Source organism: Acipenser ruthenus, chromosome 47 (assembly GCF_902713425.1).
Source record: "Acipenser ruthenus chromosome 47, fAciRut3.2 maternal haplotype, whole genome shotgun sequence".
In the NCBI taxonomy this organism is placed as follows: Eukaryota; Metazoa; Chordata; class Actinopteri; order Acipenseriformes; family Acipenseridae; genus Acipenser; species Acipenser ruthenus.
The window spans coordinates 7,819,829-7,835,086 of record NC_081235.1 but is presented as its reverse complement, the minus strand read 5'-3'; the positions used below and the strand labels follow the sequence as shown (position 1 = coordinate 7,835,086).

The 15,258-nt window shown below is 40.8% G+C and overlaps 2 protein-coding genes across 3 annotated transcripts in view; both read right to left on the bottom strand.

The window, feature by feature from the left end:
* LOC117962785 (lysine-specific demethylase 4B-like) overlaps positions 1–5,124 on the bottom strand; it is a 74,972-nt gene extending 69,848 nt beyond the window's left edge. Inside the window, exon 1 of one of the 2 annotated variants that reach the window (XM_059014339.1) lies at positions 4,968–5,124. In XM_059014339.1, the coding sequence (XP_058870322.1) occupies positions 4,968–4,995 (28 nt within the window). In that variant the 5' untranslated portion in view covers positions 4,996–5,124. The remainder of the gene's footprint in view (positions 1–4,967) is intronic. The other variant, XM_059014338.1, reaches the window with a different exon arrangement.
* A 1,490-nt stretch (positions 5,125–6,614) lies between these two features.
* Positions 6,615–14,913, bottom strand: LOC117401349 (E3 ubiquitin-protein ligase UHRF1). The gene is made up of 17 exons (XM_034001953.3): positions 14,792–14,913; positions 13,864–14,021; positions 13,217–13,468; positions 12,839–13,014; positions 11,674–11,889; positions 11,348–11,457; positions 10,883–11,069; positions 10,599–10,722; positions 10,381–10,488; positions 10,122–10,226; positions 9,730–9,836; positions 9,304–9,466; positions 8,981–9,118; positions 8,764–8,893; positions 8,319–8,470; positions 8,083–8,181; positions 6,615–7,905 (listed from the first exon to the last, which is right to left on the bottom strand). Exons 2-17 carry the CDS (start codon positions 14,014–14,016, stop codon positions 7,759–7,761), a joined length of 2,367 nt encoding a protein of 788 aa, XP_033857844.3. The 5' UTR covers positions 14,017–14,021; positions 14,792–14,913; the 3' UTR covers positions 6,615–7,758.
* Between the last annotated feature and the right edge of the window lie 345 nt (positions 14,914–15,258).

The window sequence follows — 15,258 nt, the reverse complement described above, 5'->3', positions numbered from 1 at the left end:
TGTCACACAACACAGACTTCTTAGACAAAAACAGGAAGTGCAAGTTGATCATAAAAAGCAGCAGCAGGTAGGCAGTTTTACCGAGCCAAGCAAAGTGCTGCCGTTCATAGCAGGCAGCCAGTGGAGACAGCGCACTCCCAACAACAGGGGCCTGGCTGCAGAGCAAAAGCCTGGGATTTTCCTGAATTCTACCCTGCCCTAGGCTCAATCCATTGCAGTACAGCACACCTGATATTATCCCTCATTTGGATGAAGACTTAAAATGTTAGATCTGCTTTTCAGCATTCCCTTTAAAGTATCCTTTCTATTGGACTATCTAAAATAAATAAATAGACAAATGCCATAAACGGACTCTATTTTAAATGGTCTAAACAGCGACAGATTTTAATACCGTCATGCTAATGTATAAAAACAGCCTTTTCTCCAGACCTCATTTGATTTTATTTTTAAGTTGTTAATAAGTATATCAATAAAATCATCCATGGGATTAATATATCAGTACAGTATTTAGATCCGTCACTCTTTAAGGGCAAAAAAAGTGGAGCAAAGTTTAGTACAGTACTGTAAACCTGGGCCCTTCTGTTTCCAGTCATCACTCAAAGTTTTTGCTAAAACCCAGAGGGCAGTCTACTGGGATACCAGAGACCAAATATTATCCTCTCCTCTTTCTTCTCACTCCAGCCCGTACTGTATGAAGCTTCTTACATCCCTGACACACACAGAGAGAGAGAGAGAGAGAGAGAGAGAGAGAGAGAGAGAGAGACGCTCGCACACGCACTGGGCTATCTACAGCAGTGTGTAATGTATTGTAACAGCAGAGGAACAGAGGGGGGGGGGGGGGTCTCTGAACTTTGCCATTACTCTGTGTTGTGACTATGGGTGGCAAAAACGGTGCCAACTCCCCCCCCCCCAAAAAACCAAACAAACTGGATTTTCCACTTTCCTACTTTGTTGTGTTGACAATGCCCCGCTCTTTAACTTACAGCGTATCTCTCGGTTTGAAGGACATACAGTATGACAGGAACGAGTGAATGGAAAATATGAAACAAAAGTGTATTTTACAAAAATGTTAAATCATTTTTTGACCAAAAATTAAAAAGTACAGTAGTCCGTCGCCCATCAGACCGCGGTGGGACCAGAGTAAGGGCGGATATGCAAAAAAAATCCTGTTTTAAATACCATTTTACACAGCTGTAACAATTACTATATTCACACAATTAGTGTTTTGAGATTGAGTTATTAGGGAGCTCCCCTAAATCCCTTGTTTAGACAGAAACCGGGTATTAATGCTTGTGACAGAGTAGCCGTCTGCCGTGTGGGTGCGTGCATTCGCTGCTGAGTGACAGGCAGGAGACCGAGACAGAGGTACGCCCCCCGCAGGCAAACAGGATTCATTTACATATCAACACACTGTACAGCTCACATGTACCAGCAATGGTAGCGCAAGGAACTCACACAACACAGTGTACAAACACTTTGGTGGGATCAACAATCTCTGAACTAATCTTCTCTGTTTAATAACAAACGAACTCTGTCTACTCTCCCGGCTGTTGGCGGTTTCGACCTGCTTACTCGCTCTTCGGTATCCAGCCCTGGTTCTCTCACACACATGCTGGCGATTTCCAGCTTCTTTAGCCTGGTTGGCTTTGGTTTTGCATCCCCCCCCCCCCCCCCCCCCGAGAAGAATAAATAGAACCTGGACGCCCCGCTGGAACACACCTACCTGCTGATTACATTCCACACCTGCTCATCACACACAGCGGGCAGGCTCTCCCAGGAGCGTCGGGTACTTCATTAAATTAAATTACAATACATGCACACTATTTATAAAATCTACAATTTACACACAAAAACCCTCCTGACCCCGTGCTGCACACACTTCCATTAGTGTCGAGTCACTTACACAGCAGCAAACTACATGGGTTTACGATAGAAAAAAAAAAAAAAACACAACGTTCAACTGCAAGCACAACTCTCCTTCCTGTAGCATTAGCGCTGTGCACGAGGGCGACGTTGCTGACGAGCTTGCTCGTGGTGGATAAACGGTCAGGGCGGACACACGCCGGATTACTGTAATGCGTTCTCGTTGTAGTGGAAGAGAGGTTCCAAAACCATCTGTTACTACACTCCATTTACCCTGAACATGCAGGTGTATGCAATATCAGGGCCACTGATACAACTTACTGTTGTTATTGCACAGTACAAGACTTATTGGAAACGGCTACTACACCAGTACTCCATTATACATGGCGGAAAACGAAATCTGCGTTGAGGATCTGTGGGGGTAGCATACTGCAACTTTAAGCTGCAGTGCTCCCAAAAGACCAGCACGCCTTCGCCTCCTGCGACCTCGACTTTGGGAGAAACCAGAAAGTCCTGTAAGTTTACAATTCTTAAATGATAAGAGTTTCAGTTGGAAGGAGACACCCGTTTGTCATGCAATGCATGCCATATGTTATTACCCACAGCAGTAGTTACATAAATGGCATATTTCAGTTCACTCATCAGAATCATCATACATATAATTATTACTACAAAATTCAAAACTTTGGACACACCTTAATTAAACTATTGCAAGCACCTGATACATGCTCCATACCCTCCAACATATAGCAAAGGAAAACGGGTATAATAGTGCTGATATTGTTATTCTTATAAAGTGAGCGCAAATCTAAGGTAGTTTTGGTTTTTAAACTATAAAAACCACACATTAAAAATACAGCTACAGGCAGGCATGCAGCGTTATATTTTTCAGAACTGATCAGCGTGTATTTTACTGTGAGGGTTTAGTTTATAGAGGTAATAGATTGTATTTACCTTGATGGTGATTTTACTGTGTTCTTTTGGCAGTACTACTGTATGCATGTCGAATTGCAGTGAAATTTCATAGAAGAGCATTGTTTTAAAACACGTATGTTTGTGACGGGTTACAATATCACAGCAAAGCAGAGTCGCTGTCAGCGTACTCGGGACAGAGTGGATTTCAGAATCCGGTTCACATGATCAAGCTGCGAGGATCCGGTACCAAAGACAGACAGCCGGTACGGTACCGGAGAAATCGGTACGGTTAGAGGGTATGAGGTTCGAGACGCTGAACTGGAAAGTCGTGTGGCTCTCATTCAGCCCGGCTGCTTACTTGTGCCTGACCACCTGACTGCACAATGGTCAAAAGATAAGCACATCTACCCACTGCCTCAAAGTTTAACTGCTCCCATTTACTACACTGTGTCACACACCTTGTTGAATACTCACAGTAATCAGGTAGCCCAAATTGGATTTTTTTTTTTTTTTTTTTTTTTTTGTATAGAAAAATTGGCCTGTGGAAGAAAACCATGCACTTGAAGAAATGGCAAAACTGCAACACTACAGCATGTTATTATTTCTTTGTATTCCAACATAATGCAGAATTATTCAACAACAATGCCACTCAACAATACAAAACCCCACATATGGCTGCAGCATATCTGAAGCTGGGAGCATTGTGTTTTTTTTTTTGGATATGCCAGTTGTCAGTAAAAAATAAGTTGAGAGAACAAAAAGCAGTACTTGTGAGAGAGGCATCTCAAGGCTTTCCAACAGTGCTGACTTTTCAAATCCAGAGAAATGCTACACGCTGCATCCCTGCTTTCACAGTAACTACCTGCAACAATTGAATTAACGTACCGGCGTTACCCTGCAATAGGTTTACCAGATTAAAACAATATTTGCATGACATAGCTGTATATAAACAGCGATTCTGTCAAACGTAACCATGTTCACACACCAGAAAGCTGTACCTTTGTTATACACAATTCAAAGCATATTATCAACGCCATAAGATGTTTAGAGTATAGTATTACATACATCCGGGTACGGCCTGCAGGCACTGTACATGTTAAATACATGTTTCTACACATTAACAAAACACACATTATAAATTACAGATATGAATGCATACGCCATCCAAACAATGGACTCGAATCTCATATACTAAATCTATTCAAACTCATTTTAAAATGTTTAAAAATACCGATATTAATCCCCGTCATAGATATATATATTTTTTCAATGAACAGGAGTCTCGTTTACTTAACTATCGCAGCGTCGAATATAATTAAATGCAACCACAGAACCACTAGTGTAGACGTGCACCTATGCATGCAAGAAATGTCAGTTAGGCGCATGCTGTACCATCTACCGTGTATCAGATTATATAAACACAAATGCATATTATATTTCATCAACAAGAGATATGGAAAGAAGCCGTAAAAAAAAATACTAATACCAATATACGGCTACAACACTTTCATGGGTAAAAAATTAAATAAAAATAAATAAAGCATGCTCCTTTTCTAGGCTAGTGCCAACTAGCAACACATTTTATTTACATATAAGACCTGTCTAGGCATGGTGTAGTTTGCATTACGCTGGATTTACACAGTTGCAACCAAATAAGACAATAATAATATGCAATATGTAGCAATAGTTATCGTACACAAACATGTTTGGCTAACCCGATACATTAACCCGTGCAGATCACAACACAGACCCAATAAGCTCAGAATAGGCGTGTGTCAGTGAAACAATCACTCGTTTCTATATTATGTGATTATATATGTCAGCTGTCTTGATGCCTCTAAGCAATCCATGCCTTATCTAACCTAGCAGTGGTGGATTTAAATTACATACAGTAGTTAGTACCCGTGCTTAAACAAAACATACACAATAATTACTACAACGTTTTCTATGGCTCAAGTTTCTGTGTTTTTTTTAGTTTTTTTTTTTTTTGTGGACTTGTTTTTTGTCTGAAATTTCTAACCCCCCCCATCCTTCCGATAAAATTTTTTTTTAAAAAGTCAACACAACACCGTGACCGATAAAAACAAATCTGTTTGTATGTATGTTCCCTTTTTTTTTTTTTTTCTTGTTAGTTTGTTCGAGCATAGCCTCTCCGAACAGCACATCAGACTTCGTGAATTATATTTTACCTCCCACTTTGCTCCGGTCGTCTCCCATGTTCTCTTTCTTTCTTATTTTAAGATATTTCTCTTCCCTTTACAAACCCAGCCGAACGATTATCGGCCAGTTTACCACCGAGGGCACGGGGTCACGCCCACACGAGCCATTCACTTGCTTGATTGGACGGTGTCAGCGCTGGGTAACGCCCACCACGGTGCTGATGCGCTATTGGATAGATACTTTAGTTGGCAGGCGTCTTAAACCACTGATGAGCTAGAAGCGACGTAATTGACATGTGAACGCAGGCTTTCATTGGCCATTCGAGTTGCTGGGAACCCCTTCCGCAACATTAAAGAGTTTCTATACGTCCCTTTCGTCGGTGCATCACAGCCGAGCCTTGCGGAACAGAGCGTGGTATGAAACTGTCCTCCTAGGTGCGCCATGTGGGCTCTCATCGCGCCGAAGCTACCAGTTTGCCATGCATGATAGAGCCACAATGGCGCCTAAGCCTACTTTTGAAGCCTTTCTTTCTAGAGACAGGGGAAGCGCATTTTCCATTTATTTGCAATCCTTCGACCGTTTTTTTTTTTTTTTTAATTTATTTATTTATTTTGACATGCAATAGGTTTGGCAAGCATCCGTCCACATTATCATTTAGAAAACCAGTTTCAACAAGGAAGGGCGTGTGTTCCGGTCATTTCTCTAAATTCACAGGCTCGCTCGGCTGTCAGTCAGTCAGTCCTTCGGGGGTGTGGGGTTTCGTTTTCATTTTTCAAACTCCGCCTTTTTCGTGTTTCAATCATTCGGTCGCAATGCAAGCGAGTACGTGCCGTTAACCACAAACCGCAGCGAGCGAGTGGCACATGCGAATTGAAATCTCGTAGCCGTATTGTCCGAGACCTCCACCAGAAGAACCAGCTTTTATATTATTGGATATCGAAAAGAAGAAAGCGTCGAAACTATTCAACAGCACATGCAGTGTCCAGAACACGAAGCAACATCTTACCCTTATCAAGACATGAGAAACCCTACACAAGTTCTCGTCATTATCACGCCATTTCAATGGAAAAATGCACATCACAGCTTAGAATACTGATTATCCTCGTTTATAAACGCTGATTTATATAGCTTTACTGTTACACGGTGTCCCATGCAGTTCTCAATTAAACCCATCTGGCGCCAAGTGTTAACAGTAAATTGGGCCACCAGTACCAATCCATTCTGCATATCTTTAATTTGAAAAGAACTATACATATCGATATCTCTCTATATACATACACCCTGCAGTAACAAGACGCGGGTAATACTACTACAAAATGTCCAGGCTAGTTACAGCTGCACAAAACAAGGTGATGTATTTTTAAATATTTTGTGAGAAAATGAAACCGGCACTCTGCAGTGAATGAAAGGAGAAGGCACATCGTGAGGACCTCGTTTACCCTTGTAGAAGATGCTGAACAAAAACCTCAATTTGCTTAAATTTGATGTATAGACATATCCCTTTACTTAAAATAAGAGATTGTGTGATATGCTACCACAATAGCAAGCTCAGCAGGGTATGTATAGAAAAGTAACTCGAATCTACCACTAGTACCTCAACAGCAAAACATTTAACTGACAAAACTCACCCCAAAAAAATACACCACACCAAAAAGAATGGAGGCAGCAATGGGAAGTAAATAAAAGTTAATACAACATTTTATTAATTAATAAAAAAAATAAAATCACACACATTAAGTCAAATGTAGATGTCATTGTAACTGAATGTCCAAATCAAATAGAACCATTTCAGAATGCAGAATCTTGCACAAGGATAGTAGGAATTGACAAAAAAAAAAAAAAAAAAACAACAGTCAACGGTTTGCCAACACAAGCACTATACATACATACTGTCCAGTATGTTGTATGAATGCGTCGAGGTGTACAATTGCAATCTTTGTTACTGACTTACAGAAGAAAAGAAACAAGGAGTACAACCTAAAGTTCCTCATTTTATTTAGAAAAATGCATCAGGACTATTACATTTAAAAAAAAAAAATGATACCAAGATGCAGTGCATACAAGACACCAAGGAGCAAAACTCAAGTAAATGGAGTCACTGCAAAACCAAAAGTAACTAGCAGACAGCTATCATCACCCTCTTCTCATAAAAGCAGGTTTAAAATGAACAATTCAGTACTAGAATGGGGGGGGGGGGGCATCTATTATAAAAAGGCACTTAAGGGCTTCAAAGTTTAATTTTTTTTTTTTTTTTTATATAAAAGCAAGCTAGAATAGACTTCCATTCTAAGTTTGCCCCGAGAAAACAGAAAGGGGTGCTTGAGGTAGTATTTCAAAACTTTACTTTTAAAATCACTGCAACCTGGCTGCCATCAAGATCCTATAAAAACTGACTTACAAATTGTGTTGCAGTGACTGGGCAACAAGGATGGCATTGTGCGTTTTGTATTTTTGTTCCTGCACACTAACCCCGCTGGTGCCCCCTTTCACATAGAAAGCTAGGTTATGGCCATTTGCAAGCATAATAACTACTTCCCAGAAACAAAATGTATTAAGCAAGTTTGCAATTAAAGTAACTAACACTAACATGTGTAACCACTGTCCAAAATTAAACTGCAACATATTTACATTCTGAATGAAGGAAGCAAGTCTTGGGGGGAGACGCTGCATCTTACAACTATATATCTGACACATACACCAACCTGAAGGTACTAAGGGTGTGTGGTTTAAGTTAGAAAATTCCAATCGTTATTTCAGTTCATAAAATCTCACCCCCACCCTTCCCTTTTTTGTCACTTCTATGACAGAGTGGAGAAGTTGTCACCGGCCACTGCTGTATCCTGGAAAGAACTGGCTCAAAATGCTTTGCAGTGGTTTGTTGACAGTCATGCTGTAGTTTTTGCCCAAATCATACCGGCAAGCGGGACATGTGTACACATCGGCCTTGAACGAGCGCTGTAAACATTCCTGCAGGAGAAGGGAGACAGCTGTTAAGTTTCCCTTTCAGAAACTCCCGTTTCGTCTACAATCCCATCACAAGAAAATTAGACATTTGTATGTTTGCTGCCAGTTTAATTAGCATTAATACAGATGATCTTTGTCCCGCTGTATATTACTTACATTGTTGTTTGTTTTTAAACTCACCCTGCAGACGTTATGCTGGCACTCTGTTGTGACTGGTTGAAAAACCACTTCCTGGCAGCATATACACAGGAATATCTCTTCCACTTTATTCAGGAATTTCTGGGGGAAAAGCACGACGGAATTAGCTGGAAACATTTCTCAATAATGTTCCAACTACCATCACCATGAACGTGTCATTAGCTGTAGAATGCAGAACAGCAAACAATTCAGATTTAAAAGTCAACCCTAATACTTACCGGTCCTTCTTTGAGTGATGTCATAGCTTCATCCCAAACTTTCTTGTTGAGTTCATCCTCCTTAATAAGCCCCTTTTGCTCCTTTGTCAGTTTATATGCCTCCACTTTCATCTTTTTGGGTGTGTTTTTAACTGGGGAAGAAGTCTCCTTATCTGGTATATAGCAGCCCATCACAGTTGTGGTAGAGTGGAGAAAAATAAAAAATACACCCAAGCATATTAGGAAGTGCATTCTGTACTCCATGCAACTTACATTCCAAATGCTTAGTCCCACTTCTATAATGTATTTTGACAGATTCCACCAATAACTCCCACCACCCAGAACATTCAAAATGGGACAACGGCTCAACCACACAAGGAAGTATCAAGTGTAGAAACGATGCGTGTGTTGATGGGAGATGGTTCAATTAACAAATACATCAAGCTGTGAAAACAAGGTCACATACCTATTTGAGATTTCCTCTTCCTTTTGCCTTTGCTGGGAGTCTCCACCTCATCCTCCTCCTCCTCATCTTCCTTTTTGTTCTCCTTTTCCTTCTCCTTCGCAGCCTGAGCCTCCAAGTAGCCTTCTGGGTACTGATGGGTGCAAGAAGACAGCCTTAAGTATGAGGTTGAAGAGGAGGAACTGGGTCTAACAGCATATGATGGTTACTGAAAGACTACCTGCATGGTAAGCCCCAGCTTTTTAATCCTCTCCTTCCCATCTCTGGTCCATGGGGCTGGCTCATCATCATTTCGCTTTAATAAATACCTCCAGACCAAGAAGCCAGACTTGCCTTTCTCCGGCCAGTATTTCACAATCTGCAAAGGAATTTAATAAATAAAAACACATTTTAAAAATATAAGCTATTATGCAACCATCTCACATTCCAAGTACAACAAAACTTAATTGCTGAAGTTCTGCACAGGGTTACAAATCCCCCCCAATGTATTGTTAAACATCCAACTCCAGCAGTTGCCAGTCCTCTCCACCAGCTCACACAAACCTTGTAGATGCCATCATATCTGTTGCCGTCCTCTGGGCTGTACTTGCTGTGCTTGCGTCCCTTACAGGACCTCACCACACGGACTGGCTTCCCTGCTTTCCAGTCCTTGGCTTCGGCTCCATCCTTGTCATTCAAGGCAGCGTTGCAGTTTGAAGCCAAAGCTCTGTTTAGGAGAAGAAAGAAAAAAAAGGAATATAAAAATATGGGATTCCAAATCCTGTTATTCCGCAATCCCACAAGGTACAGCTTGCATAAACATCAAGGGTCCATAGCACCCTAGCATAACTTCATTTGCTGCCATTCCCTGTTCAGTGGCAAGATTTATTTATTTTTTTAACTGATGGACACACTTTAGAGGCTTTTAAATAATCTCTTCAACTCAATCTTCACACAGAGCAAGTAATAGCAATACTGCATTGTCCTCACCTGTTCATATTTGTGAGTTTCTGGTCACAAGACTGTTCAGCTGTGCGCTTGTTTCCAGATAGATCCCGGCCTCCAGATCCTGTATAGGTGAATTCATTGCCGGCATCCTAGGATAAAAAGTTTGGTTAAAAATTTTGCACTGATGGTTTAATATGTGCATCTTTTCAGAAGGAAGTAGTAAAAGACATATCCTTAAGGTTGGAGGTGGGCATTAAGGGAGTCAATTACATACATTAAAATGTCACCAATATTAACTATGGGACTGATTAATGTTTTTATCAGCATTCTAAGAAAATCCCTCCAAAGAGCTTCTTGAAGTGCAGATTACAATACAGGTAGGGGGTGGGGGGGGGGGGTCCAGAAATGTAGTTCCCAGTAATCCCTTAACTCACCACATCATCTTCATATCCCCCAGCCAGAACCAGCGAGTAGGCTCCATCGTTGCTTCTTCCATGAATACCTGCAACATGAGGCCTATGCACGCCCGACTCACTGACCTGTGAACAGCAGGATACCGATTACTGGTGTGAATGCAAGAACAGGAAAAACTTACACCTATTTCTATTCCAGGTTGCTGCATTTTTGTCCAATTTGCAGCTTTACTGAAGACCCCTACACTGCACAACTGCATGCAAATAACACACAGCTTACCTGCACCCTAAACTTCCACTGTGTCCCCACAGGAACTCCAGGGATTGGTCCATAATGATTTGAAGGTACAATGGTGCACTGCTTTGTACGACCAACACAAGCCATGCCCTGGAGGGGAGGAAAAAAAGGGAATATTTTACATTACAGCCATCTACTTGCCTTGACATTTCTACAAAAATACAAATTTTAATTATGTAGTTAAATAGACAAAAACATACCTTGCCCCAGTCTCTCTGGGTGGATGAGTTTGCAGACGCCATCTTAGATTTCTTCTTACTCTCCTTCAGCTTCTCTCCAGCTAACACTACTTCACTTGCATCATTCCTACAGTTCGGGCAGTACCTAACAAATCAGACAAATTGGTCAAAGCCAGAAGACTTACATTTCACTTAACTGACAAGTAGTCGGCAAGCAAGAACTAAGATTTGAACGTGTAGATTTAGAAGCCACTGTATGGTCCAAATTCTCCTGAAGCTAGTTAATGACTTTACTCATTACTTACCAGTCCTCGTCATCTGGGATGGAGGTCAGGGGAGGGTCGAGACAGTACATATGGAAGGCCTGGTCACACTCATCACACAGCAGCTGCTTGTCTGGATCCTGCTTCACCCCACACACATGGCAGTTACACATGCGGCAGTTCTTCTTCGGGTTATCCTTGCAGACCTTACACTCTGGGCCATTTGATCCTGAAGAGGAAAGAGACCGAGCACTAGTTACAAGTTTCTGGTCTTTTGAATTGTTTAGAAAGTACGAAAGCACTGCGAGATCCAAGAAGTGAAATAACTACACAAGTAGTCCTGTTAATACACAACAGTATTTTAAAAAATATACTATTTACAAGATTTGCTGTAATAAAGACTTGTTTTGTTATTTATATTCTAATCATAAAATCCACATTTCAATTCAGAATGTAGCACTATTATGGATTCAAGCAACAGGCAAATAAATGAAAGTTGAAGCATACTTTTCATGGGGCTCTCCAAAACAGCACCCTCTGCACTTCCTGGCTCTTCAATCTTGTAGATTTCATTCACAAACATGATCTTACAGTCATTTAGAGAATCACCAGCATCTCTTAAAAAGATTAAGAACACATCTTACTAATTACACATAATCTAAACCATGCAACAAAGAAAAAAAACACATTTGGCAAAACTGTAAGAAAATGTATTCAGTTTGTTTACACACAAGAGTAACATTGAGTTTGATTACATGAAGGTCAAATATAGACTGATTCATAATTCACAATCTGCATTTTCCACAAGTACAAGACAGAACTTATAAACCTACCCAAGCAATATCTTGCCATATATTTCACGTGCGGTGCGTGTTTCTCTCTTCCTCTGGATTTCTGCATCGTACCAGAAACCCCTCTCCTTGGGTTCATCAGGGTTGAAGTTCACCATAACTACCATGCCCACTTCTAGTTGGTGCCACTGGTACACTGTCCTGGCACGGGGGCGGACATCCTTCCCAGTCAGTTTTACAACACCATTCTCTGGATAACTGGTTTAAAAAGGAGAGAGAGTTTCAAGAATGGACCTTTCAAAAAAGACAAAGGACCACCATCAATACAGCCCATTAATAAGTTGTATTTAATACGACAACATGCACCGCACAGCTGAATACTGCTAGCTTCCTACATTCCTATATGCCGGGGATGCATATAAGACCCATTGCAAAGCGCCTTCAACCATTCCAGGTATTCATACGAGCTTGATTAGCTATAGTGTATATGTAACGAGCTTAGGTTTCTTAAACTCATTGTAAAACCAGGAATGGATCAAACTGCAATGCAGCGAGTCATTTCCATACCTAAGTATACTGGAAAGCAATGCACACTTAAAGATCCCTTATTGACTTGCTCCCCAATATGATACATGTTTCAGTTAAAACCTTCGCCTTCTTGACAAAGTTACCTCATTTTAAGCTCTAGATCAGGGCTTCCCAACCCTGGTCCTGTGGACCCCATGCATCTTTTAGTTTTCATTCCAACTGAGCTCTCAATTACTTAACTACCCCTTAAATTGAACTAATAATTTGCTTAATTAGACCTTTTTACTTGTTTTCAGCTCTTTAACGGTTGCGGATTTGAAGTAACTTGAACTCTGCAACTTTTTAGGATTTGAGAACAGTTAAAGGTCTAATTAAGCAGATTAATAGTTCAATTAAGGGTTTAGTTAAGTAACCGAGAGCTCAGTTGGAATGAAAAGCAGAAGACACATGGGGTCCCCAGGACCAGGGTTGGGAAGCCCTGCTCTAGATGAATCCAGACCTTCAGTTTGTTTAAGAGGTTGTTGAAAGGCTTGGCATACTATTACATGGAGTAGGTTTACAAAAAATAAATAAAAGCTACTGTACAGAGCTCCTTATTCCAGCATGGGCCTCAGACAGGAGATACTGTCTTAGACAAGAAGCTTTCCTATATATAAAATACATAAATAAAAAGCCTTACTCTTCATACTTGACGTGATACATAATCACAGTCTCTTCATCCTTGCCGGGCTTTGCAGAATCGCTTTTATCCTCTCCAGACTCGCTTGAACTCTTGGGTTCTTTAGTCACGTTGACAATCTGAGCTTCAAACCAGGCTCCCATGTTCAGGTCACAGGCGTCCACAAACTCGTTTATCTGGGGGGGATCAAAATGATGAGCGAGCCAGGAATCAGCCAGGGGAGATGGAGACCTTCACCCAAAACTTGAATCAATCTGTGACAGTTGTCTGTCCAAATCAAGCAACAATCTCCCAGATTAGAGAAATGCAGATATCATTTTAACCAGATGTAGACGGTTATGCATTTTTACCATTATCTATATTCCTATAATAGGTTACCTTGTAGCAGCCGAACACAGGCTCTACAAGATCAGACTGTGCAGAGGTGCCAGCTTGACCTTCCGCCTCCTCGCCGTTATTGGAGTTCTTGTCCGACTCGCTCTGGGCGGAGCCACAGCCAGAATCAGTGTCCGAGAGCTCCGCCTCCTTCTGAATAGCAGGGGGGCAGTTAGGGACAGCCTGTCGAACCAGGAGCTGGACGATGTCGTTCAATCCCACATTGTAGTCGAAGATGGTGTGGCTGTCTTCCATCTACACAATACAAAATAAAGAAAATCACAAATTTGCCACACATGTGACTTAAGACGTTCATGTAAAAAGGCATAAAAATGCCTGATGTCTTGTAATCAAAATAGTACTTATAATAAGTATGTAAAATTGTAGCCAGAAATCACCTTTTCAACGCTGTGCCCGCACTGAACGGAAATGTGGAGGCTTGTTTACAACCCTTGGAGGGAAAAGCTTGTTGTATACTATACTATAGTTAGCCACAAGATGGCAGTATGCCTTACAAAAACAGTACCTAACACATGCAGACAATGCATCAACTAGGTTGTACAGTAATTCACTTCCCTCTACAGTTCATATACCAAGCGTATACCCTATGTGAATGTTGGGGTTTAAAAGGATGTGTTAAGATGCGTTACCTGTTTGCCTCTGTAGAAAAGCCTTTGCCTCTCAGGCTCCACTTTAAACAATTCCGCAATCTTGAGCCGGAGATCGTCAACCTTGGTCAGCTTAGAAAGGGAGTCGATCCGGTGGGTCTCCTTCCCATCCATGGTACGCACCTGGATCCACATGTTTCCTTGGAAGAAAAGTACATTTAAAAAAAAAAAAAAAAGTTGTCCGGTCGTTGATCCGAGTTGTCCAGATGAAGTACCGACTTGTTGTGGAGAACCGAACTTCATAACATAGCACTTGCTATAATATAAAGGCGTCCACCATTTTGAATCCATACAGTACTACTTACTTGTAAAGTTGTCATTTACAGTAAACGCCTACAAATTTTACACCTTATTTTAATGCACAACTACCTTATTCTTGACAAGAACGACGTAGCAAAAACGATGTTGAACATAAAAAAAGTGCAAAATGACCAGATTGAATGAAGTGACAGCGAAAGCACCAGTCCTTAAGCTGACAAAATAAACACAACCCGAGATACTTGTGAATCAGATGCCATGTACACTTAAACAGAGAAAGTCTACCGAAAGAAAAAAAATAGTTTTTTTTTCTTTTTTAAATAGTACTGTGGTCAGAATCTTTTTTTTTAAAGTTGTGTTTCCGGTCAATACACGGGGTTTTAAATGTGACACGAACTAAAATATGTTTTCTTTCAGAGATCACCCCGTTTAATTACCGACATAATTAGACTGATACTAATTAATTACTGAGGTAATAAATGACATTTAAAAGAAAATACAACCCTAGTCAGATTCTACTTTAGTTACTAACTGTAGAACTTGAACTTTTTTGAATTCCCAAAACAGCTTTTCTATTAATACGTTTTGCTTGCTAGACGATAACTAAAAACCATATTAGGGTAAATTACGTTGGTTTTTTTTTCTTTTTTACCTTGTTTTAAACGCCTCCAAATACACACAAATAAAATACTTCTAGATGGTTTCCCATAAAGTCCGATCTAAAACTGGCGCTGCTCAAATCAATGAGATTCTTCAGCTGCACTTTAACCCGCCCAGTCTGTCGCCTCATTGGACACCCGATATCGAAATCCGAGGTCCGATTGGACTGCATACTTGTCACTCTACAGCGAGAAGGCGGTACCTTTTCAGCGCGCGAAACTTTGGTCTCGCGCCCGCAGGCCGGCTTCCAAGTGTCCCCGCGCGAGAATATGCAAATTAATTATACTTCAGTGAAGAAAGGAAACCATAAAAAAAAAAAAAAACTGTACAGGCTGTCGATATATAAAATCAACCTTTAAACAATGTGCATGACGATGTAATTTTATTAATGCAATATCTAGGTCTGTGTATGTAGAATTACACATGTTTACACTAATTATAAAGGTTAAAATCAATTGT

Coding starts and splice junctions, on each gene's coding strand:
- LOC117401349 (XM_034001953.3), bottom strand. CDS start 14,016: ATGTGGATCCAGGTGCGTACCATGGATGGGAAGGAGACCCACCGGATC. Junction 10,227..10,380: donor AGTGGAAGTTTAGGGTGCAG/GTAAGCTGTGTG, acceptor TGCTGTTCACAG/GTCAGTGAGTCGGGCGTGCA. Junction 7,906..8,082: donor GCCAGCATAACGTCTGCAGG/GTGAGTTTAAAA, acceptor CTTCTCCTGCAG/GAATGTTTACAGCGCTCGTT.